At 47.1% G+C, this 25,093-nt stretch overlaps 1 protein-coding gene across 4 annotated transcripts in view; it reads left to right on the top strand.

Moving 5' to 3' along the window:
- The window catches only part of TESMIN (testis expressed metallothionein like protein), a 40,483-nt gene that overhangs the window by 9,445 nt on the left and 5,945 nt on the right, over positions 1–25,093 (top strand). For 2 of the 4 annotated variants that reach the window (XM_027578066.2, XM_027578064.2), the window contains 3 exons: positions 2,938–3,029; positions 7,036–7,107; positions 21,894–21,996. In XM_027578066.2, coding sequence (XP_027433867.1) covers positions 2,938–3,029; positions 7,036–7,107; positions 21,894–21,996 — 267 coding nt within the window. The remainder of the gene's footprint in view (positions 1–2,937; positions 3,030–7,035; positions 7,108–21,893; positions 21,997–25,093) is intronic. The other 2 variants (XM_027578067.2, XM_027578065.2) reach the window with 1 other exon arrangement.

The raw sequence follows: 25,093 nt of genomic DNA, 5'->3' as shown, positions 1-25,093 counted from the left end.
ACTATATTGTATGCTAGGAGAGCAGAGGATGGGCACAGGGTACAGAGGTTCCGTGGGGAGGAAGGCAAGATGCCAGTCACAGTTGGCTCCATTGAGGAGGTGACAGTTAGGCAAATCTTGAGAGGGTGAGCTGTGTGACTATCACATGGAAGAACATTCCAGGCAAGCAGAACAGCACAACACAGGGTCAGCCTGCCTTCGAGACAGCAAGGAGGCCAGCAGGGAGGGGACGGAGTGAGCGAGCGGAAGGTAGCAGAAGGAAATGCAAGATGAGGAAGCACAGGGCTGGGGAAGGAGGGGGCCAGGTGGGCGCTGGGGAACCTACCCATAGCGCCAGGGGAGAGATGGCGGCTCAGACCAGGCAGGGCTCGTGGGGGGCGGGTGGGGCAGAAACGGCTTGTCCGGATCCCCTGCAGGCTGACGACATGGCTTACGACAGGCTGCATGTGGGATGCCCCAAGGTTTTCGGCCAGAGCAAGTGGAAAGATGGCGTTTCCCTCAAGAGAGCTGGGGTGGTGCACATTTTGTGAGGGAGACCAGGAGTTAGTTCGCTAGTCGTTTGAGACAGCCGAGTGACGAGGGTATGCGGGCCTAGAGGTCGCTGTGAGGAAGGTCTGGGCTGGAGGGATGAAGTCACCAGGGTGTAGACGGCATTTAAGGCCTTGAGACCAGAGGAGATGGGTGAGGCAGCGGGTATAAACAGACGTTTGGTCGAGTGAGTAAATAAGTATTTCTCAAACGATCTGTTAGCCAGGAGGTGTAGAGACTACTGATCGCGCAGGAGATCCTGAGCGGTGGTCTTGGGAGCGCCTGAGGCCGGGTCTCATGGATCCTGCACACAAGCCTCCGGCCTCCTGGCTGCCTCCGCTCCCCCGGCCGGCCTTTCCCCACTGGGTCAGCCCCAGCCGGGAAGGCACACGTTGGACTTGCTCTCCTACTGCTAAGGCTGTGCCCTAGAAGTGCCCCTTTGGACCACCACCTCCTTTCTCTCTGCCTCCTCCCCACTTTTTCTTGGCTGTGTTCATCTTATCTCCAGGTTGGCTGCCCCTGACTTCTTATCCCGTGTGGACCTTGAGGCAATCCCTTCAGCCATGCACTCGCTGCTTCCTTGCCAAACTCCCAATTCTGTATAAATATTTTTAAAGGGGAGATTTTAAGTATTCTCTACACCCAACGTGGACTTGAACTCACAACCTTGAGATCAAGAGTCGCATGCTCCACTGGCTGAGCCAGCCAGGCGCCCCCAAATTCTGTATATTTTTGAAGCACTTTTCTACTCACAGTGTGGTGCATGGACTAGGAGCCTGGGCGTCATCTGGGAACTTGACAGAAATGCAGGACCTCAGGCCCTGCCCCAGACTCACTGATCCAGAGTCTGCGTTTTAGCAAGATCCCAGGTGATGTGACTGAGAAGACTGCCTGAGAGTTTACATCTTTGCTCCTATGTGGTCAGCCTTTGCTGAAGAAGGTCATGGGTTCCAGCATAAAGTGGCTCTAGATTAACTACCTATGCCGTACTGAAGCCATCTCTTTTTCTCTCTTCACTTTGGGGCTAAATAAGCAAAGGGGAAAGGAGAAATTGTACCCCGGTTTATGCGAAGGATTGCCTCAATTCTGAGAACTGTGAAATCCTTTCTCCAAAAGAATGTCACACTTTGGACCACCACTGAGGACATGGGCCTGACAGGTGTCTGGGTGACAGGAAAGAGACGGTTTCAGTAACTTGTGAACACTTCCCTCCTGTAAATTGAGTGAGGAGGGCAGAGCCCCAGACGGAAGAGCGGGGCTCCTGGGGTGAGGCTCCCTGGAAGGACAGGGCTTTGTGCTCAAGGACGTGGACCCAGGGTGGCTTCTTAGGGTCTTCAAGCCCCACAGGCAGTGATGACACACAATTTAATAAGAGGCAGAAGAGAGAAAATGAATAGAATGAATAAAATGTTTGTTTTTCCAAGACTGTACTTTTTTAAAAAAAAAAGTTTTACTTATTTAAGAAATCTCTACACCCACCCTGGGGCTCAAACTCACAACCCTGAGATTAAGAGTCACATGCTCTTCCGACTGAGCAGGCCAGGCATCCCCCAAGACTGTACTTTCTATATAAAGCTTACTTTTAAATTTCAAGTGTTCAGGGGAGGAAGGGGCAAGGATAGGGTATTGAAGCGTGGTATATACAAATCATCTCAAAACCTAAATTTATGCAATACTTTACATTTCTCCAAGTTTCGCATAAGGAGAAAATAAGGTCATTGCTGACTTTGCTACCCTTTCCTTTTCCTGGGAATATCGTCTGTGAACCATGCTACCGAGTAATAGAAAGAAAGATAAATAAGAGCCAGGAAAGCAAAGGACACGGAGGGGGCAGAGATTGTGACATGGCTTTTGGATTTGTTGAAACTGACTACAGATTTTTTTTTTTTTTTTTTTTTTTTTTTTTTGATGAGATGAGACACTAATGGTTGACGAGACTTCAGATGTCCAGGGCTCTTATACCAAGAATGTCATCATAATTAAAGAACAGTTTCAGAGTACAGAAGTTTGTGAATGAATTTAATTCACAATTTGTAGTCATAAAAGTGAAAAAGCTGTCCGTTCCAGGGTCTGCGACCAGCGCCCAACAGCTGTGTGGCTGGCCGAGCCCTGTGTCCTTACCCTCCTGCGCCCAGTCCACACAGGCAGGGCTTTCTCCCCCTGGGCACGCGTGGCCGTGCGGGTCTGGGACACAATGGGCTGAGCCCCCCCACTGCTGCATAGAAGCCTGGGCCGGAGCCCACTCCAGGGTGAGGAGACCCGTCATGGTGGCGGGGCCTGACGTAAAGCCATTGTGACCTAAACCTCCAGAAGAAAACCAGTCATTTTTTTCTGGACCTAAGGGTTGACTGGATGGAACTTTTGAAACATGTTCTAATTCAAAATATGCTTGTCTTTGACTTTCTACAGCTTGAAAGTGGAGCCTTCCCATCCCTAGTCAACGGGTCTGCTTTCCCTTCGGGATCCGCTCTTCCAGGACCACCAAAAATAACTTTGGCTGGGTAAGGATTGGAAGCAATCAGTTGTCACTTACTTTAATAGAAGCATTTAAGAGGCTTTGGGGATACTTTGGTGGTTTTATGCTAAGTTATAAAATCAGCTTTACCTGTAGACCTTCGTGACCTCTAAAAGCTATATTTTACATTAAGCAGTGGCAGCCACCGTGTCACTGTGCATGTCTGGTTTGTTGCTGGAAAGGCTTCCTCATCTGCTGTCCCGTGTCGGTGTTTCAGGGGCCCACTGCCATCCCGAGCTCTATCTTGGTCTCACATCAGTTTAAACTGAGATAAACTGAGATGCTCTATCTCTTTCTCGTGGTCACCAACATAACTAACAGTGCGGCGGGCACTTAACATTGACGACGGTCTTAGTGTGCCTTTCTGGGCCGCCTCTGCCTGCCTCAGCACCCCTGCTGGGTCAGCCCGTGGTTGGAGGCAGGTGCCAAGGCTCACGGTCTCCACGTGGACATGGGCTGCACTTAGCGGGGGCCTTGTCTTGCCATTTGACAGTCATGTCTATGATTGTAACTAATTAAACTAACCAAGCTGGTTGGAACTCCTCGTTGAGTTAACATTCATGTGCTAACAGTGGACGGGGCAGCCCTTTCCGCTCGTGGAGCCCTTGAGTTGGTTACGGAGATCAGTCCGTTTCTGCCTCTGTAAGTGTGGGGCACACAGTCTAATGTGCTCAGACATCCCCATCAGGTCAGGCAGTTTGTGAACTGTCCGCTGTGAGCTCTGGTGCTCTCCGGGCCCCTGCAGTGCTGGTTGTGGCGTTGGTGAGCGGGAGGGAGGGCTGTCTGGGGGCCGCAAGAAAGGCCAAGCGAACCCCTTGGCAGAGATCGATGCCTTCCTCTCTGCATTGCCATCGGAGCGTGTCAGTGGCTTGCGTGGTTCTCTGGTGCTGTGATTTGTCTGTCGGTGGTTGTCGCCCGGTGCCTCGGCAGGCACTTTCAGTTCATTTAGTGGGATCGGGTTGTGTGAAGCCATCCTCCTTGCTTCACTCTCTTGGGGATGGATCAGGGAGGGTGTGTGGTCACTGGGTACTACACTCAGTCCTATCATCATGGCTCTTGCCACTTCTCGACAGAACAGAAGCCACATAAGCCACTTCTAGATCTAGTCACGGTGCAGCCTGAGGCTTCTTTGTGGCATGGCTGATCCACGTTCTCGGGGCGGGGGACAGCAGGAGGGAGCTTCCCGGCTTGTCCCCAGACTCTACTTGGTTTTCTCAGTCACATATTTTTCTTTATTTTGATATAACTGTGCAGGTCATAAAATATTTTTCTCTTATAAATGATGTGCCAGGAACAATGGGAGCTTTGTGTTTGTGGTTTTTTGCTGCAAAGAATTGCTTGATTTGATGTCACTCCTCTGAATCAGCCCTGATGATTTTTATCTCAACATCCACAGTACTAATGGTAGACGGGAATCTCTACCAATTTAGGATTCGTGGTAAGGGAGCATGCAGAAACCCGTTTGCTGTTGCTTCATCCTGTATGAGCTCCCAACTGCGACTAGTTTGCTATACCTCCTCACCTCTTTAGATGCCTCATTAGGCTTCTTTTTGACTTCCACAAGATAACAAGGTCAGATTAGGTCCAAAGACATCAGAAAGGAAGCTCTGTCGGCCTGTTATGGCTCGAACATTTCTAACCTAGCGTGTGACGTAGAAGCAGGTCAGCTGGGACCTCCTGGTCAGCAGTCTTCAGGGGTGCGTTCACCCCATCATCGTTCTTCACAGTTGGGTGGTGAACCGGCTAACTTATTAACTAGCTTATTATATTAATAAAAATGCCCTTTTAGTAAAAATTAATGTCCTGTCACTCTGCATGGCTTTCGTCATCTTGTCGTCAGTCAGGCGTTAATGTGAATTCTGATATATCGTTGATCCTATTACTTTTGGTGACATAATGAACGTTATAATAAACAACATTCAAGAGTCTGCTTCTCTGAAAATTTTTTTCATAAAGATGAGGCCATATCTCGTGTGGTGCAGTTTATTTCTCATGCTTTTCTGAGGCGGAATTGTGTGGCTCTCTCCTGACTCCTTAATTTTCAGATTGGCATGAGGGTGGACAGGTGTCCTCAGAGCTGTGGGATTTTCGCAGGTTTAGGTCCTGCCCCTACGGCACTTTTGCTCCTGCCGCTACCTCAACTGAAACCCCGTTGTGGCGGATAGCAAGTCTCAGCAGCCCTAACAGATGGTGTCGGGTTATAGCTTCTTCGAAAGTAGTTGAACTTCTTCCATCTATATTCGACTACCGTTTCCGAATTTTATATCATTGCCAGTCAGTATCAAATAATTTGACAGCTGTGATTATACAATATCTTCTATCCTCCAATTTTTCCATCATATATATACATATATCTCATGTCCCAAATTATTTGCTGGATTCCTCCAGGACTGGCACTATAGATTTTTACACATATATTTTTTGGTTTTCCCCTGAAGCTCTTATCACAGTCCTGACCACTTGATGATCTCTCAGGAAATGCCTCTTGGTATCTTCCTGATACAGGACCTTCATCGAACTGTACCCTGTCCTCCCACAATTGTGGCAGGTCACCCCTGGAATGTCTCCATGCGCCCCCACCCCATTTTTTAAAGGAAAGGTTTTTGGTTCCTCTGGACAGTCAGTGCCAGGCCACCCTGTGCCCCATTGTGGGGGGAGGTCTGGGAGTCTGAGAACAAGAGCAGTGAAGTAGGTGTCCACATGCACTGCTCTGAAAGCCCATGTCTGCTCCAAGGTGCACGGGCCAGATCTGCCACCTCTGGGCACCCGTGGGGACAGAAAGCTGTCACTCCGCTAGGTTCAAAGGAGAAAAGTAAACTAGATGAATCATAAACGAATACAGCATTCAGTGACATAATTGGAGGACATTGTCTTAAAAACGGGAGAATCTCCAGAAGTTAAGAGTTAGCAGCTCGTCCGTGAGTCGGGTACCGAGTATGTGTGTGTGCAGGGAGGGGTGTCGCTAAACAGAAGCCTAGACGGTGAGGCTAGCTTGCCCACGCAGGAGGAACCCACGGCAGGGCACAGAGAACGAGGGGCTGAGCTAGGACTTACGATGCCCCCAGTCCGGACTCCAGGTAGCTGAGTGTGTGAGTGCGCAGAGTACAGGCAAGGGGCTCGCCTAGGGTCTTCAGGGCATTTGTATCTGTTAGAACCATGGGACGAGTGGCCGGAGTGCTTCCGCACTCTGGGTGGCGACAGGAGACTGTTGGCCAAGTTTACCTGTGGGCCAAGTACCCTGCGGTTTCCGTAGGAAGCCCCAGACCAAGCGGTGTCCCTGCGACCCACCAGAGCCCTGCCACCGGCGCGGTCTTTGTGCACCTGCCCCTCCTTTCAGTAGCGTAGTAAACGTCTCACAGAACCAGGGCTCGGGGTTCCCTCCGTGAGCAGCATTGGAAAGCAGTGCTCGGGATCTTTCCCCGAGTTTTAATCCACAGCTGCCCCTCATGTTTAGCATCCACGACTCGTTGGCCTCTCTTCCTCTGATGCCCCTCACAATGGCTCTGGGCTAATCCCCAAGAGCAGTTAGGAGGAAGGTCTCCACTGGAAACTTGCTTTATATTGCTGGTAGCTCTGCAGTGTGGAGGGACTTGCCTATTTTTTAAGTTATACTATCCGTTAGTGTTCAGATTTGGGAAAATACAAAAAAGTTGAAATAAAGGAGCTATTTGGTGTGAGGGTCCCCACACAACAGGGGTTTAAACGGATCAAGGGAAGAACGTCCAGAAGGCTTCCTGGGGAGGGGACAGCCACCGGGTCCTGCTCTGCACCCCCTGCGGGATCTGCGGGCACACAGGCTGGGACTGGCCCAGGCTCGTTCCATCATATTGTAATAGGCACGCCACTTCCCTTTCATGATCAGGCACCGGTAAATAATACCTATAACTACCTGGTGCTGAGATTTTCAGTATTTGTTCAGAAACACCAGATGCTTAGCTAATTCTCCTTTTAAAGAGTAACGATCTGAATATTTTCTTTTTTAATCTTTATAGAGTAACTCTTAGTTCATGGGACACAAAGTCTAAAAAGCCATGTAACTGTACCAAATCCCAGTGTCTGAAATTGTAAGTAATCACAAATCCTTCATTATTAAATAGAAATAAGGTTGTTTAGAAGTCAGTAAGTAAGTGGCGCAGTCCAGACAAGTGTCAGCGGCTAGCCGCGCGCAGGCTGCAGCTGAGACCTGCCACCCGCGTCCGGGCTCCCTGCCAGCCAGAGCAGCGAGACGCCGTGCCGTCTGCACAAGCCTGGTTCGCGTCTCTTGGGATTCTCTTGACTGACTAGCTTAGTGAAGGACCCCGCCTGCACCTCACGTGGTGTGACTTTCTTGGGTTTGGGTTTGCATCTCCGCCCCTCGGACGGGTGCTAAGCGCGGCACCCTTGCGGAGTGTTAACTGTGACATTTCCACATCCTAGTTTTTACAAGTTTGGCGGACTGGTTCACTCAATAGTGAATTTTCTCAGAAAAATTCTCCCCCAGGGATGCCAGCTCACAGGAGGCTCGGTCGGGGGGTGGCGGGGGTACACAGCGTGGCTGGCACAGGAGGTGGCCCTGGCGTCCCCTCCCACCCTGCCACACGTGGACATTATTCGTGTCGTCTGCCCGGCTCTCAGCTTTGCCCAGTGTCTGCCCCGAAGGCCTGCCTGGCTTTAAAGTGACACGCTGGAGGGGGCACACATCTCGTCCTGATGGCTAACACTGTCTTCACATGGTTTTTCCATTGCAGAGCTCCTGCTGAATCACTGAGAGCCCCACTGAAGGGACAGGGACTTGGGGGTGCACGAGTGGGTCCAAATCCAGAAGTCCAAGAAACTTGGTTCACTGAAAAGACAAATCCATTTTTTTTAAAAAAGCAATGCTGAAATCTAGGGTTGACTGTGTATAAACACTTGAGCTGTCACTGGTTTAGTCTGTGAATGCGAGCCATACACCTCTCTGGACGCTGGACACACCACGAGACCACTAACCCACGGCTCTGGGTGAGGAGGAAGGAGAACAGAGGGAAAAGCCTGGACCGTGTGACCCGCCCAGATGGAGACGTCCGATGCGGTGGAGGACAAGGTGGTGGTGTGTAGAGTGGACAGAGCCAGGAGGGGAGCAGGTCCTGTCCAGTGGGGCTGCCAAGCTGCAGTCTTGTTTGGGGACTGGGGAGACCAAATGGCCCGGGAAGCCTAGAACGAGGGGTAGACAATCTCTGGGGATGGAGGGAGGTAACCCCTAAGGACGCGGAAGTAAGGTGGGGCGCCAAGAAGGGTTTGGTTTCACTTATTGATGACCCCACAGTGGAAGGCCAAAGAAATAACTTCCTGCCTAGAACAGCTTTCCAGATCAATGGGCGACTGACGCACTAGAGAAAGAATTGGCTGCCCAGGTGGGCTCGGTCAGCACTGGAACAAAGGAAAAGGAGGTGCAGAGTGTGTCCCGTGCTGTCCCGAGAAAGGAGGCACTGTCTCTGAGGGACACGGGCACCGCCTTCTCAAGAGAAGCGTTGTGTGCTGTGTACAAGAGGCTTCCCCCATCACGTCATGCTTCAGGACCCCGCACCTCCGATTCATGCTCCGCACGTTGCCGTCTGGCCAGCGATCTAGCTTCCTCGGTAGCTCCGCGCTGGGAAGCTGGGGCCTGGAGCATTGTGAGCACTGGAAGAGAATGTGATTTCCACCAGAAGTTCACAGGCGGCATCCCGATCAGTCTCTCGTGGTTTGTTGGCATCAGTCAATCACTGAGAAACCAATGATCTCTGGGAAGATTGTTTTCGGAAAGGCTAAGGGGTGGGTAAAGTCACCCACCCATGCAGAGCCAGCCGCGAGGTCTCTCAGTGGCAGACTGTGCTGGTGTCCCTGCCTGGGCCGCAGGGGCTTGTGCTGGGGAGCCTCGGCAGGAGCGGGTGCCGTGGACTGTCCATCGCTTGCTCCCGTGAGCACGTGCCCTGACCCCCAGGGAGAGCCTTCAGTAGTCCTTACTCTTTCTCCCCACAACTAAGTCGTGCTCTTAAAGCGATGTAATAGTTTTCTTAGGGCACATTTGTCCTGCTGTATTGAGAGTATTGATAGGATAAAGGTCAAGAGGGACTACTATTAATTGGCCATCAACAAAGAGAGGAACGCATTCTTGTATTTTTTTGAAAATCACAGTGATACATGCACATGCGTAAAAACCAATGACTATAGCAGATTACAATGGGAAGTCATAACACCTTGCTCCATCTCTTCCCATCCTCTGGATTCCTCCCCAGAAGCAACTGTTGTATTGACTTCGGTTTTCAGGCTTTCGGGGGGGGATTATCCACCGCCTTGTAGCTGTGGTAGAGAGAGCTTTCACACTGCACCTGTGTCCCTCCCTCCCTCCTCCAGACACAGCTCCCCCACCCTTGCTCATTCCTGTCCCAGTTACCCTTGAAACTTTAGGTAGTGGACTTCAACCTTTTCTTGTGGTTTCATTAGCCAGCAAAGGCTGGGAGTTATTTTTAAATGATAATATTCGTCTGTATAATTAAAATGGTATTGATGTAAATTAATAAAAAGGTAGATAAGTGTTTTGTAATTTTTTTATTGAAAATTTAGTATTTAAAAAGTTTCTAAGATTTTTCAAGTAGTTCCCTTCTATCTTTCCACTGCTGCTATGTAGGACTCTCTTAACATTTTTTTATACAGTGAGCAATGATTTGCTTCAAAAGATTAGTTTATAAAAACACTGATTGTGAAAGCCACTTTTGTAACAGGATTTCTTTTTATGTAGGCCGTGACATAAGGTGTGGTATTCCAGACCTCGGGGCAGTAACTTCGCAGAGTGAGGAGGGAGGAGTGTTCTCAGGGAGTGGAAAGAGGTCTCTTCCTGTGTCATGAGCATACTCCCTAGAGGAAGAACCAGCTTTACGAGTGTGGATGTTTTCCGGGATGGTTTTAATTAGTTCTGAAATATGTTTGTCAGCAAATCCAAGCAAAGTTTTTTAAATATCCATTCCAGTTCAGTTTTTGCTGAGGTACTGGGTGGGACTTGTTGGGAGCAGTTATATTATCCACATTGTTTTTACCCTAATCAAATCTAAATCAAGATTTTAATCACAGATTGGGCAGTCTCTAATACTGGTTTTTCAAATGGCCTTTTGTCTCTGATTCGACAGGTTAATTAATTACAATTAATTAAGCAGAATCCTGTGGCTAGAAGATCAAATCTGGCTGATCATTTTGTATAGTCTCTTGTTTCTTACTTGTACCTTAGATTCCTTCTTTTATGTTTAAAAATATTAAATACTTGGGCACCTGGGTGGCTCAGTTGGTTGGGCGACTGCCTTCGGCTCAGGTCATGATCCCAGCGTCCCGGGATCGAGTCCCGCATCCGGCTCCCTGCTCACCAGGGAGTCTGCTTCTCCCTCTGACCCTCCTCCCTCTCATGCTCTCTGTCTCTCATTCTCTCTCTCGCAAATAAATAAAAAAATCTTAAAAAAAATAAAATAAAAATATCAAATACTTAATTCATATTCAATAGCTCATAATTCTAATATTTAAAGTCTTTGCTTGTCTGATTCTGGTGTTTTCTTCTCTTGATTTTTCACGCATTATGGTTTGTTATCTCATGTATTTTTTATTATAATCGCTGGGACTTTATATATGGGAATTCTGAGGTTGACCTGAGGGTGCATTCCTACAGAAAAAGGATGTGTTTGCTTCTGCTTGGCCTTGGTGGCACTTCCAATTTGGACAACTTAAAAGCTTTCCTAAGGTATTTTTTTAGGACACACAGTATGAGTTCATATGTCAAACCCAAATGAGCCCCCTCCTCCCAAGCCAGTGCCCAGGTGGATGCATTTTCTTGCCTTTTCTTCTGCAGGACGTGTTTTCCAAGAGCGCTCATTCATCGGGTGTAGACGTTCCACTGTTCAGCCTGAAGCATAGCTCCTGGAGCTGACCCCCTGCCTGGGCATGTCCTAGGCTTTGGGTTGATATATGTAAGCACTTAGAGCAATGGCTGGCTTACTCTACATGTTCTTAAATGTGTTTGCCATCCCTATGCCGCCCCCCCCCCCCCCCCCCCCCCCGCCGCCCCGCTGCCTCCTCCGTGCAACAGCTAAAACCAAAGCCCCTGGTTGTTGGGATCAGCAGATGCCTGAAGACAGCTGCGGGCTTCAGCTTTAGCTCACTCCTTTGAATTTTTGTTTCTCTTTTATTTTTTGGCTGGCCTTGGAGGGGTTTCCTTAAATATTTTACAGGCCCAAATATGCATCTAAAAAGGTTTTAAATATTTAATACCAATGTTTTAAAGTGTTTTAAAGAATTTGTCAGGATGGCCAGTGAATTAATAAGTTTAGAATACATGTCATCATCGGTCTTTTCAAACACATTAAGACTCTAAAAATTCTAGGATACAGCGTGTCTGTGTCCAGAGTATATTCTTGGACAGGATGTTCACCTTCTTGTCAAGTCGCAAAGTAGGATTACCCAAAAGTGTTGAGATGTTGCCAGCACTGAAGCAATCTCTACCTCGAGGCCAGCACCTTTAACAGAGTGACGCTCCTTCGGGTGTTTCACAGACAAAAGAGAAGCCACCAGACCTCACGTGGTGGCTGTGGTTTCCTAGGCAACAGTAGGAGTAGACAATGGAAGGGGACAGTACACATGCCTAGAGCAAGAACACACGGACTGTGTACAGTGGTGGTAACAAAGCATGGACTTGGAGTGTATTCTCAGCGATCACCATCCACATTGATTCATCAGCCAGCCGGCAAGTCCGACTTTCTGCCATTCGAGACTTGGATCCCTGAGGTCTGTCTCCACCGAGTCTGTCGAGTGGAGGAGCCCGAGACCACAGAGGACAGTGCTTTGCGAGCTCTCTTGCAGCTGCCACCTTGAACAGAGCCGTTTGGGCCTTTTCGGAGAGGAAAGCAATTTTGCAGAGAGGGGAAAGTCCACATAAGTGGTAAGAAAGGGAGTGGGAGTTCGCTGGGGGACCAGCGTGTATGTCCTGACCCAACACATGCGTTTTCAACCCAGACAGCACTCTGACCGCAAGCAAAGGGCACGACGGTTGTGATCCTGGCGAAGATGACTGTGCACAAGATCTGGTATCTGCTGGGCGCTCAGCACACACGGCTTACAGTGAGCAGTGACTTCTGGTGGACAGAAGTTTTAAATTTAATGTAGTCAAAATTGTCCCTTGTCTTTGTTCAAGAAATCCAGCCAAATCCCAAGTCCAAACAGTTGTGCTGTTAGAGTCTGTTCTAAAGTTTTAAAGTTTGCTTTTCTCCTTGGCAGCCTTAATGCACCTGGAATTGATTTTTATGACTAGCATTAGGTAGGGATCTAATTTCATTTTTTCCCCCCGTATGTACAACTAATTGTCTGGCACCGTTTATTGCAAAACACGAATATAGTCCCACTGATGGGCAGTGCCTTTCCAGTCGGCTGTCAGAGTTTGATGTCTGTGTGTGGGTCTGGTTCTGGGCTCTCGATCCCGCCCCATGCGCGGATTCCACTTCTCAGTTACAGTGATTCGTCTGCGGACTTCCTTCACTTTTGTACTTAAACAACCTGTCTGCGAATAAGGACCATGGATATCTTTGCCCATCTTTATTCTCTTTTCCTTTTTCTTGCCTGATCGTGTTATGAGGGTCTCTTCCACAGCCTCTACCATGTGCGCCACCAGCTCTTTTGCTCCTGGTTTCCTAGCGATACTTCTAACATTCCCTTGCCCTGCCCTAAATAAGATATTTGCTGTAGGTTTTTGAGAGCTACTCTGTGCTTAGATGCTGTAGAAGAGAGACCGTGAACTACAGTCATCCCAGGGCTTGTGCGGTGGCTTCGGCTTCAGCTTCAGTGAGTCAGCCTCCCTGTCAGCAGCTCTGCCATCCCCGGGGGTGGGGGGGGGGCCTCCCCGATCCCACCCTCATCTTCATTCCAGCCACCGAGGAAGAGAACAGAGGGTGCAGGCACTCTTCTCACCTTTTGAGGCATAACCAGAAATTGCCCAAATCACCGCCACTCACGCTCCGCCGGCCAGAACCTCGCCCTGTGCTCAGACCAAGCTAGGTGGGAAGCTGGGGAATGGCGTCCTAAGTGGAGCCACCCACGTGCTCAGCTGGAATTGCTCCTGCTGTAGAGTCGGGGGAAAGTGGCTACTGCCGAAGGGCTGCTTCTGCTTCCATTTCCTTCCACTCCTAAACTGGCATTCTGTTTTATTCTTCTTATAAATGATGGTGAATTCTATCAAAGTCTGTTTCCTGCACTTATGGAAATGATCACTGTTTTCTTCTCTTAATCTTATACTATGATCTGTTACAATAAATTTTCTAATGTTAATCCGCCCTTGTACGCTAGGGATTGAACCCAAATTGATCAGGATTTTACCTTGTTGTAAACACTGCAAGATCTGGTTCTGGTTTTCTGATATTCTGCCTAGGACTTTGCATCTTTTCTGGAGTGGGGTAGATCTACAGTTTCCCTTTCTCACACGTCTAAAATTTGGTTGTGGTATCAAAACCAGTGTTTTGTATTGCCTAATACAGTGCACTATCAGGCTTCCCTCCCCTCTCCCCAGCCTCTTCTGTGAAGCCTCTGAGAAGGTCTGTGTAGGGCGGCCCTTGTTTGTTCTTTGAAGAGTGATCACCCTCTGCCCATACAACCATCAGGGCCGGGCGTCTTCGTGGGCTGGCGTAGGAGAAGGGGATGGGCTACCCGGTCACTTTCTCTCATTGCTATAGCTTTTTCTGAGTTTTTATTTATTCTGGACTCCATGTTGATGTTTTGCATTTTTCTTGAAAATCGTTGAATTCTCTAAGTTTTTAAATCAACTTGTATATTCCTGTTTATATATTCTTAGTTGTTTTAAAAATTGTCCCTGTCTCTGTAGTTACAGCCTTGTACATTTTTTAAGTTTCTGCTGTTGTTGCTTGTCCCTTTTCTTTTTCTCGATCTTTCCCACGGGAAGTTTGTCTATTTTTCTCAGTCTTTTCAGGGCATCGACTTTTGATTTTCTGGATTTTCTTCCTTAGATTTCTGGCTCCTATTTCAGAGGTACATTAGGTTTTGCTCTTTACTATTTCTCCTGCACACCTGTTTTGTTTTACTCTCTTGTATTGCTAGCTTTTTCTGCTAGTGCTTCTTTTTTATTTTTTAGGAAATGCCCTTAAAACTTTAGAGTAGCCCCCTGCAATGCTTTTAATGCAACTACAAGAGTTGGTAGGAGGTGCTTTTGTTGTCATTCACTTGAAATATTTTTAAATTGCCATTGTAATGTTCTCTTCACTCGTGAGTTGTTCAGGTGCACACTTGGCGGTATCCAGATATGTATGTAGATATATGTTTAAAACTACATTTTAATTGTTAATTTTTTACTTTGATTACACTGTGGTGTTAGATAATGTGGTCTACCTGGTATCGATGCTTTGAAATTAAGACTTCCTTTATGACTTAATGTTCAATTGATTTATTAAAATATATTCACTTAAACACGTATATTCTCTATGTGTTGGATGTATTTACTATGCATTAGGTCAGGCTTGTTAATTTTGTTGCTTAAATCTGCTAAATGTTCATTAGATGTTGTGTGAGTTATCTGTTTTCGATAAAAGGATGTTAAGACCTCTCACTTGGTGGATTTGCCTACTTTCTCCCTATAATTCCATTTTGGTTGATATGTATTGGGTCTGTAGTAAAGGGCATTCAAATCCACGGTTGTTGTATCTTTTTGGTGAATGCTTCCATCAACTGTTAAATATACCTGTGTATCCTGTTGCTTTTTGCCTTAAGTTCTTTCCTTGCCCCCATGTTTTTTAAGTTCACGTTGACCCCATGGTTTCTCTGGTTGGTGTTAGCAGGCCTGCACCCTCTCTTCCCTTTCTGCACACACGTTCTATGTGGTGGTTTTATTTTAGGTGTGTCCTCTGTAATCTGACTAGAATTGGATTTTAAAAAAAGCAAATCTAATAATCCACATCTTTTAATAGGCTTCTTTCATCCATTTGCATTCTTTTTGTCATTACTGATATATGTGGACTTATTTGTACCACCTTATTTTTTTGAGGTTTTAAAATTTAAGTTCCTTTTTTCCCAGTCAAATGGCAGCATTCCGTACATACTTTGTACAGCTTGTTTTTGTTGTTTGGTTTTTTTGTGGTAAAATATGCATAACAAAAAACTTACCATTGTAACCAAATTTTTAAAAACATTTTATTTATTTATTTGACAGAGAGAGAGAGACAGCGAGAGAGGGAACACAAGCAGAGGGAGTGGGAGAGGGAGAAGCAGGCTTCCCGCCGAGCAGGGAACCTGATTCGGGACTCGATCCCTGGACCCTGGGATCCTGACCTGAGCCGGAGGTAGATGCTCAATGACGGAGCCACCCAGGTGCCCCCCATTGTAACCATTTTTAAATGTACAATTCGGTGACATTAACTGCATCCACCGGGCTGTGCACCCATCACCACCATGCATTTCCAGAACTCTGTCATCATCCCAGATAGAGACTCCGTAGCCCGTCAGTAACTATTAGCCCCTCTCCCCAATCCCTGGCAACCTCTGCCCTACTTTCTATCTCTGAATTTGCCTACTCTAGGGACCTAATATAAGTAAAACCATACAGTATGTGTCCTTTCGTGTCTGGCATCTTTCACCCAGCGTCCGTGGTTTATCTGTGCCGTAGCATGTATCAAAACTGCCTCCCTTTTTAAGGCCAAGTAATATGCCACTGTACATGTGGACCACATTTTGTTTAGCCCTTCATCTGGCAATGGACATATGGGTTGTTTCCACCTTTTGGCTCCTGTGAATAATGTTGCTACGAACACTGGTGTACAAGCATCTCTTTGAGTCCCTGCTTTCGATTCTTTTGGGTAGATATGCCCAGAAGTGGAATTGCTGGATCATGTAGTAAGTCTGTGTTTTAACTTTTTGAGGAACTGCCATACCGTTTTCCACAGTGGCAATACCGTTTTACATTCTCACCAGGAATGCACAATGCCACTTTATTTTGTGTTTTCTGATTATAGTTTTTTTCTTTGCTTCTTTTTGCCTGATACATGTTTTAGGAAATTAGCACCGATGGCAAAGTGGAGGAAGTTGAAAGTGAGATTAGTTAGGAGGCTATCACAAGAGGTGAGAAAGACCTGAACTAAGGCAGGGATGGTGGCCATTAAGAACAAAACAGAGACTTAAGAGATATTTCAGACATATACATTGACTCATTCATTCCACAAATATTTTTAAATTTCTGTGATTTCAGGAATGAGAAAGACTGAGATGAACAAGATAGTCATGGTCGCTGCCTTCTTGGCACTCACGGTCTAAGGGGGAGATGGACATGAGTAAAATAACCATATACATAAAGGTCAGAGTGGAAATGTGGAAAATGTGGCAAAAGAGTTGTAGTGGGTGTGTGTGTGGGGGGGGGGGGGGTTGACCAAGTGTGAAAGCCAGGGAAGGCTTCCCTAAGGAGGGGTGTTTGGATGAGGAGAGTTAATCAGGTGGAGGTGGATTGAAAGTGGGTGGCTAAGAATGTTCTAGGCAGAGGAAACAGCACATGAAAAGGCCCTGTGGCAAGAGAGGGAAGGTCAGGGTTCTAGGAACAGAAAGGAGGTCAGTGCCACTGGTGAAATACTGTTTACATTCCAAAATATAGAAAATAATCTAAATGTTCAACGTGAAGAGAATTATTAACTGAATTATGTTGCTGCTATAGAAGGGGACACCTTGCAGTCACTGAAATGGTATATAAATCTATGTATGTGGGAAACACTCATGATATTGATAATAAAAACAAGTTGTTAGAGTGATTACTGATACTGATAAGTAATAAAAACAGACTGAAACAATGTTTAGAATATGATCTTGTTTTGTTTGTATATAATATGTAATCAAACAACATATGTTTATTTCAGTATGTACAGTTTTAGAGAAATAAATCTGAAATATGTTCACCAAATGAACATTTCTAGGGAGTGAAATTCTGAGTGATTGTAATTTTTTCCTTTTTGCTTATTTACCTCTAAAAACTTTTCTTCAACAAATGTGATTTACTTGTATAAAGATAAAATTACAAAAAAAAAAAGACATTTCGAGCCAGACTCAGTAGCTTTGAAGACTCCTTGGGCGTGGGGAAAGAGAGAAAGGTAACTGTCAAAAGGGACTTGGGATTATGTTAGTGGTGGGGCACCACGGATGCAGAGAGGAGTGGGAGGAGATCACGGGTTAAGGCCGGACACACTGAGTTGGAGGTAGAAATGTCTGACCGGAAGCTGGAAATGTGGTTCTGGAACATAAGAGTGTCACAGCTGCTGAGACAAACGTGCAGTGAAGAGGTCCTTGCATCTCCAGTAAGGAGGTTGTTGACTGCCTTTGAGAGCCAGTGGGGCAGAGAGGAAGGTTGGAGTGCAGTAGGATAGAGGGCAAATGGGTGCAGTAGGATAGAGGGCAAATGGGTGCAGTAGGATAGAGGGCAAATGGGTGACGAGGAAGGATAAGCAGCAGATGTGGATAATCCTTCCATGATGTTGGTGGAAGAAGCAAATGAGCATTTTAGGGTAGGAGACAGAGTAGGTTTGGTGACAGAGATTTAAAAATCTTCAACATAAAATTTAAAAAAGCAGAGGGGCAAGAGTGAATCAATCAAACCGATCAGCAAAGTATGTGGAACGAGAGAAGAAATGTGCCCGGCCTGGACCTCAGTGAATAAGCATAGTTTGGGTATAAAATTCTAGATTGTCAGTTTTCCTCTCAGAGCTTTGAAGATATAATTTTTACTATTTCCCATCATTTCTAACAAGAAGTAAGCTGTCAGTCTCGATAACCTGTCTTTTCTCTCTGGGGCTTTTAAGATTTCCTTCTTTCTTTTTTCTTTGTATTTATCTTTTTGGGAGGTGCTTAAATTTCTGAAGTCAGAGGATCCACAACTTTCAGCAGTTCTGGAACACTCACAGGTGTCCTCATTCCACAGCCTCTTCGCTTTTTCTCTTCTGTCCCGTAATGCTGATCTGCCATGTGCTAACCCGTCTAACTACCCACCGTTCCTCTTAACCTCTTTTCTGTGTTTTTAATCTCTTTGTCTTTTTATGATGTGCCTTGATCTAATTTCTTTATCTTTCAGTTTATCCTTTCTCACTTTTAACTTATTCTTAGCCAGATAATACAGAGTTTTTTAATTTTATTTTTAAGTAATCTCTACACCCAACATGGGGCTCGAATTTACAATCCCAAGGTCAAGAGTCACATGCACCACCAACTGAGCCAGCCAGGCACCTCGACACACACAGTTTTAAAAGCCAAGGAATTATATAAGACTTGTGACAAAGAATGGTAGTTCCCTGACAATTGTCCCTTATTTTCTGATCTCCAGGAATTTTCAGCTCTTTAAACAGAAACTTTTAATATTTGTCTCCACATATGGAAAAATGTCTGTTTTGCGAACTTCTTGGCTTTCAGTTTGGCATAATCTCTTGTTTTTGTACCATGGAAGATGTGGATTTGGCTCTGTTTCCACACACACACACACACACACACACACACACACACACAAAACACACACACATATTTCCCACACCCAGACATCAGATATATGTGGTTAGATCAGTAGTGTTTATATTTCACAACTAGGAAAACACTACTCACTGCTGGACCTTGATTAATTTCCTTTCCTGCACGTCTTCATCTTTTCCCTTGAGTTAATAGTCGGTACTTAGCTTTCTACGTACAGGACAATAATTTAACCCTAAACTGCCCTCTGGGTGTATAGCTATCTTCCCATCATGCTCAGACCTGTTACATACTCGGCTGTGTGGTTGGAGGAAGGCTTTCTCACAGCCATTCGCCGGCCCCGCTCTGGACCGTGTGGCTTCCAGGCCCATGGACCTCTCTGACCTTGGACTCTCCCTCTGCGACCACACCGAGGGCTTCCTTTGCTTCCTTCTCAAGTTTGATTCCCTGCTTCCTGGATCCCGCTTGTCTCCTTCATCTGACTCACTGCATCATTTGGTACAGCACATCCTCCAGGAGCGTCCTGAGAGAGGGTGCATGGAGGTCTTCTTCCCAGAACCCCCAGGTCTAAACCTGCCAGAGTCTGTCCTCACACCTAGACGATTATTTTGGATCAGATAGTTGGATTTCCAATCTCAGTTCAACTTCAAATGTTGAATTTTTCTTCAGAATTGTGAAGGTTTTCTGCATTTTCTTCTGGTGTCCAGTGCTGCTATCGAAATTTTGACGTTATTCTTGCTCTTGCTCCGTGTGTGAAACCTGTTTTATTATTTCTGGAGCCTCATAGGATCCTCTCTTTGTTCCCTGGGCTCAGAAACTGGACAGTGAAGTCTTGCTTTGGGACTCTCTCACCTCTTGGCAGCCCTTTAACTCTGCAAACAAGTGCCCATTAGTTCTGAGAAATGTTCTTAAATTATCTTCTGTCCTTCGTTCTCAAAATTCTATCTTTCTAGACCTCTAATTATGTAAATTTTGGACTTAGAAAATGAATCCTGTTTTTCTTTCCCCTATTGTTTTTCTTTCCCTTTTTGGGGGGGGGCAAGGGGTCCTAGTTTTCACATCTTCTGTTAAGAGAATCCTCTCTGTGATTACTTTTTTATTTTCCAGAACATCATTTTTATACTGTGTTTTTTTAAGTATCATTTTCTTGTTTCTTAATCTGTCCAAGGCTGTTGGTGCCCCTACTGCCACCAGTTTCCTTACCCTGGACAGTCGGTTTCTTTAGGCCTCTTTCATGTCAGAAGGTTTCCTGAACTGTCTGCGGATCTCTGGCTGTCTCTCCACTCACATTTAAGAATGAGGCATAAGCTGCCTGGGGACTTGGTGGTGATGACCGAACCATCTACTGGGAAGCCTCACTGTGGGACTCTTTACCTCCGTATTCTCCCTTGAGCTGGTCGGCGTCCCCAGAGAAGGCTTTTCCAATGTGGTGCTAGGATTCTAGGGGCCAAGTAGAAGAAACCTGTGGGTCTCAACAATCACCTTTCCTTCTTTGGTTCATTGTGATAAGCCCGCCCTCGACTGCTTTGCCCCAGAGAGTGATTTCAGGCTCTTGCCACAGTGGTCGGTGGAGAGGAGGTGCTGGAAAGGGGAGGAGCCTGGGGGCCCACTCCCTCCTAATTAGCATTTCAGCCAACTCTCTTCTCATCCCACCCTGCTGCCCTCCACTCCGGAGCAGCCTGGGACCGCTGAGTCCAAGTCTTCAGGGCCGCTTCCTCGCTCTCTGCGGCCCAGGGTTCAGGGTTCTTCAGTCTGCTATCCAGAACTCTCTCCCCTCTGCTTTCCAGCCTCTGAACCTCTGTCACCTCTTCCCACTTCTGTCCACCCCAGTGGTCAGGAAGCCTTAGGAGACACGCTCATATTTCCCCTGGGCTTCAGAGAGGGATGTATCTCCACTTCTTCTATGAAGTAGATTTGTGGGGAGGTTGCCTTTCAAGGATCCATACTCTATGTAGGCGGAAGGGCGATGTCTCTGGTGCAACTCCCACCTTTGGTAGCCCAGACTTTGTCTCCTGCATGAGCAGGCTCGGGGTCACTGGGGACCAGCAGATGCCCCAGGATGACATTTGGCAGCTACAGAACTCTCCCCTCTGGGTTCACAGTTTCTTCTTTATTTCACCTCTGATAATCTCTTCTACTTTCCTCTTGGCTCGACATGCATTTTATAATATTATTTAAAAGAATTAAAACAATAAATACTAAAAAGAATAATGTTTAGGAATTCTCTAGCAGTAAGGTTTCTGCAAACATCCAGTCTACCACGTTGCCTGACATGGGCCCTCCTGGCATCACGCAGCACTGTGTAGGAGACATATCCATGTGATGTCCCTAGCTCCGCTGGGCGACCCCTTGTGACTGGTAGGTTAGATGCCACGACTTCCTTTTTATAGCTCAAGACGCTGACTGACACATAACCTCTATCAGGTAGCCCGGGGGCCTGGTGGCTGAGCTGATACCACAAACCTGGATTTGAAGCTCTCTTCAATGACTCATGCTCTCAGGAAGGAACAGCATCTTCTCCAGTCCCAAATGGGAGCTGTGGAGTGGCTGATGAACTCCCAAAACCTCTCTGGGGTGCAGGTTATAGGGAAGATATTGGGAGTCCTCGCCTCAATACTGAATTTTTACGTGAGTTGAGGACAGTGTCTTATCCCTGCCCATACTGAAAGCACGTAAGCCACAGGCCTCTAAATGCCTCTGCTGTACAGCCCAAGAGCAGGTGTCTTAACAGCCATAAGCACTGACGGTTCTTCAAGGAAAACCCATTCTGTCACCAGGTAATACCTTTGTGGCCTCCAGAATCCCAGGGCACAGTGGACACGTTCGGGGAGAGATTCTGCTAAAAGCTGTTCTGTAGAATCCGAATTCACAAACAACCCTTTTATTATAAGAGAGTATGATAGCAGTCATTTCGTACGTGTGTTTCTTCCCCCATTCGTCTCTTCCTCCACACGTCGACAGGGAGTGGAAGTAAGAGCAAACCCAAACCAAGTTCAGCCTCCAGGCCCCATCCGTTTTCACTCATAGTCAAGGTCTGGCCAGGAAGAGAACTCCGCTTCAGTTGTGTGGGTGGATTGGGACCGGTGATGGCGGATGGCTTCTGCCTGCCAACTGGGGGTGCTCCTGGGGGGGTGTCAGTGGGCACAGAGGGGCAGGAGGTGATGGAGAGCAATGGACAGTATTTTAACTGGTTTCTCTTTCTCCTCTGTTAGTCACTGGAGAGCATCATCCCAGGTGTTCTAGTTTTCGTAAAAAAGGAGTCAGAATCATCTAAATAAAAGTTGTGCCGAACTGCAGCATGCTGGCCGGCTCTCTTCCTGCGCGTGTGCTCTTGTCGTCGGCTCACTGTGCCGCCCGCACCTTTGACACGCTGTGTTATGCTTCACAGGTACTGCGATTGCTTTGCCAGTGGGGACTTTTGCAACAACTGCAATTGTAATAATTGTTGTAACAATCTACATCACGAAATCCAACGGTTCAAGGCCATTAAGGTAACAATTTTTTCACTAAGTACATGCATTCTAAGAGTGTTTAAAAGTGCTTGAGATACGGGGCGCCTGGGGGGCTCAGTCGGGTAAGCATCTGACTCTTGGTTTCGGCTCAGTTCACGACCTCAGGGTCGTGAGATTGAGCCCCGTGTCAGGCTCTGCACTCAGCGGGGAGTCTGCTTGAGGTTCTCCCTCTCCCTCTGCCCCTCCCCCTGCTCACGCTTTCTCTCTCTCTCTCTTTTGCTTTCCCTCTATTTTTTTTAAATTAACGTATAATGAATTATTTGTTTCAGGGGTACAGGTCTGTGATTCATCAGTCTTACACCACACACAGCACTCACCACAACACATAGCCTCCCCACTGTCCATCACCCAGCCACCCCATCTCCCCACCCGCCTCCACTCCAGCAACCCTCAGTTTGTTTCCTAAGATTAAGAGTTTCTTATGGTTTGTCTCCCTCTCTGGTTTCATTTTGTTTCATTTTTTCCTCTCTTCCCCTATGACCCTCTGTCTTGTTTCTCAAATTCCACGTATCAGTGAGATCATATGATAATTGTCTTTCTCTGATTGATTTATTTCGCTTAGCGTAATACCCTCTAGTTCCATCCACATCATTGCAAATGGCAAGATTTCATCCTTTCTGATGGCTGAGTAATATTCCATTGTACGTATATACCACATCTTCTTTATCCAGTCATCTGTCGGTGGACATCTGGGCTCTTTCCACAGTTTGGCTATTGTGGACGTTGCTGCTGATAACATTGGGGTGCAAATGCCCCTTCAGATCACTACATTTGTATCTTTGGGGTAAATACCCAGTAGTGCAATTGCTAGGTCGTAGGGTAGCTCTATTTTCAACTTTTTGAGGAAACTCTGTACTGTTTTCCAGAATGGCTGCACCAGCTTGCATTCCCATTTCTCTCTCTCTCTCTAAAAATAAATAAATCTTTAAAAAAAAACAAAACACTTCAGATATTCACAAAACTATCTCCAGAGACTCCCAACCAATTTCAATATTGGGAAAACGCAAAGTGTTGAGGAGTACGATGAATAGGACTCTATTTCTGAAGGTGGAGTGTTGACCCTTGACCAGAGCTGTCAGGAGTGTGGCAGCCAGAGAAAGATCTTTATTCTCCGCCGCGTGGGATGGCTTCAGCGGTGCAGCCCTGTTGGAAGGTTCTGATTTAAGAACGTACAAATATCCACTTTGTCTTGACATGGGGTTTAGAGATTTGGGTCTCATCGTGTAGCAGATAATCCTGAGCTTGTAGAGTGTCGTCTGAGAGGTGTAGAAAGTCCTCTGGTCAGAGGACGGGGCGGAGGCTCTGAGCCATGACATGTGTCTAACCTCCGGGTGAGGGGAGAACCTGGACTTTCCTCAAGGGGCCAGCGGCAGCTCGGGCAGCCCCGTACCTGCTAAAGGCTACATGCAGGAGCTTGCACTTTTCACCCCTACCTGTAGGCGCGAAACATCATCAGAGGAGGGAGGACAGGTAGGTGTGGGGCTGCTAGCCTGCTCTGGGGGCATATTTGGTGCCCCCAGGTTACGAAAGGAAACCAAGGGCCTTCACATGTATAAACTTGAGACTGTCAGGCTGTGTCATGGGTTGGTCTGTTTTGTTTCTACAGTAATTTAATTCCCCTGTTGAATTATAGATAAATCACTTGAAAATATGTTACCCATTTTGATACAGCCAGAGCCATGGGATGAAAGAAAATTTTAATGCCTCTAAACATTAGTAGTGTGGGATTTTCTTTAGGATTAAAGGGTATTTCCTACAATTACAAGCATATAAAGTTTTCATTTAAAAGTGTTGGAATTTTCAAGCATTGCTGGTAGGAACATAAGTTGGTATAACTACTTGGGAAAATTGTTTGGCAATAGTTTTTTTTTTTAATTTATTTTTAGGGAGAGAGAGAAAGCACAAGCAGGGGGAGTGGCAGGCAGAGGGAGAAGCAGGCTCCTCGCTGAGCAGGGAGCCCGATGTGGGACTCAATCCCAGGACCCTGATATCATGACCTGAGCCAAAGGCAGACGCTTAACTGACTGAGCCACCAGGGATGCCAGGCATCCCTGGCAATAGTTTCTAAAGCTGAACCTTTGTAGGTGCTGTGACCCAGCAGTTTCATTCCTAAAAACAGAAACAACAGAAATGAATGTACGTGTCCACTGCAGACGCACACAGCGGCCCCAGCCTGGAAGGAACCCTGTGCCTGTCAGGGGTAGAGGTCTGTCATAACGGTGGAATACTACGCACCGGTGAAGAAGAAAGCATGGCCACCAAGCGCTCCTCACGGCTGAGTCTTGCGGGCGCCGTGCTGGTGAAGGCAGCGGGCATCACAGGGCATGCTGCAGGGGCCCAGAACAGTGGGAGCAGTCAAGTCAGCACGGTGGTTCCCACTGGGGTGTGTTGGTGGGGAGGGGTCCTGGGGAGCCTCTGGGGGCTGGACTACCCTCCAACCTGACGGGGGTGTAATCCCCCCCAGGGCACACACATGCTCCATTCATCACGCTCCCCCTGTGGGTGGTGCCCTCCCTGTCCCTCACCCTCCATGAGAATAAGAACATGCAAACAGGGCAGGCTCGCTCCAGGCCGCTGCTGTCCGAAGGACCTTCTGCAGCGATGGGAGTTCTCGTGGCGTTGGGCACAGACCCTAGCTGTTTCCCTGTGTGGAGAGAGCAGAGCGCAGGTGCTCCTGTCACTTTCATGTCACTCAAATTGCATCGAATCACTTTGTTAATAAAAATATATACGCATCTGTCTTTCTAGATAGATAGTAGAAAGATAGGCAAACAGAGTTAAACAAGCCAGGATAAAAAGCTGAGCGTGTTGTGTGAGCAAGACATGGCCTGGTGCTTGAGCCTCTGGGCTGGGCGTGAGCATGGGGACCGGGGGTCCTATCCGTCACTGGCCATTTATTACTTCACCTCTTGGCCTCGGTTTCTTCATCTGTGAGACAGAAACAACAATGGTATTCACCCCCCAAGGCTGCTGTGAGGCTTGAGGGAGAGAGTGCACCTAGATCACATGTGGGGCACGGTCAGTGTTTAACACACGCCAGCTGTTAGCAGAGCACCACAACCTCAGCTGTCCCAGG

This window comes from Zalophus californianus, chromosome 11 (genome assembly GCF_009762305.2).
Source record: "Zalophus californianus isolate mZalCal1 chromosome 11, mZalCal1.pri.v2, whole genome shotgun sequence".
Classification (NCBI taxonomy): domain Eukaryota; kingdom Metazoa; phylum Chordata; class Mammalia; order Carnivora; family Otariidae; genus Zalophus; species Zalophus californianus.
The sequence above is the reverse complement of the archived record's forward strand: the minus strand, read 5'-3'. Positions and strand labels throughout refer to the sequence as shown.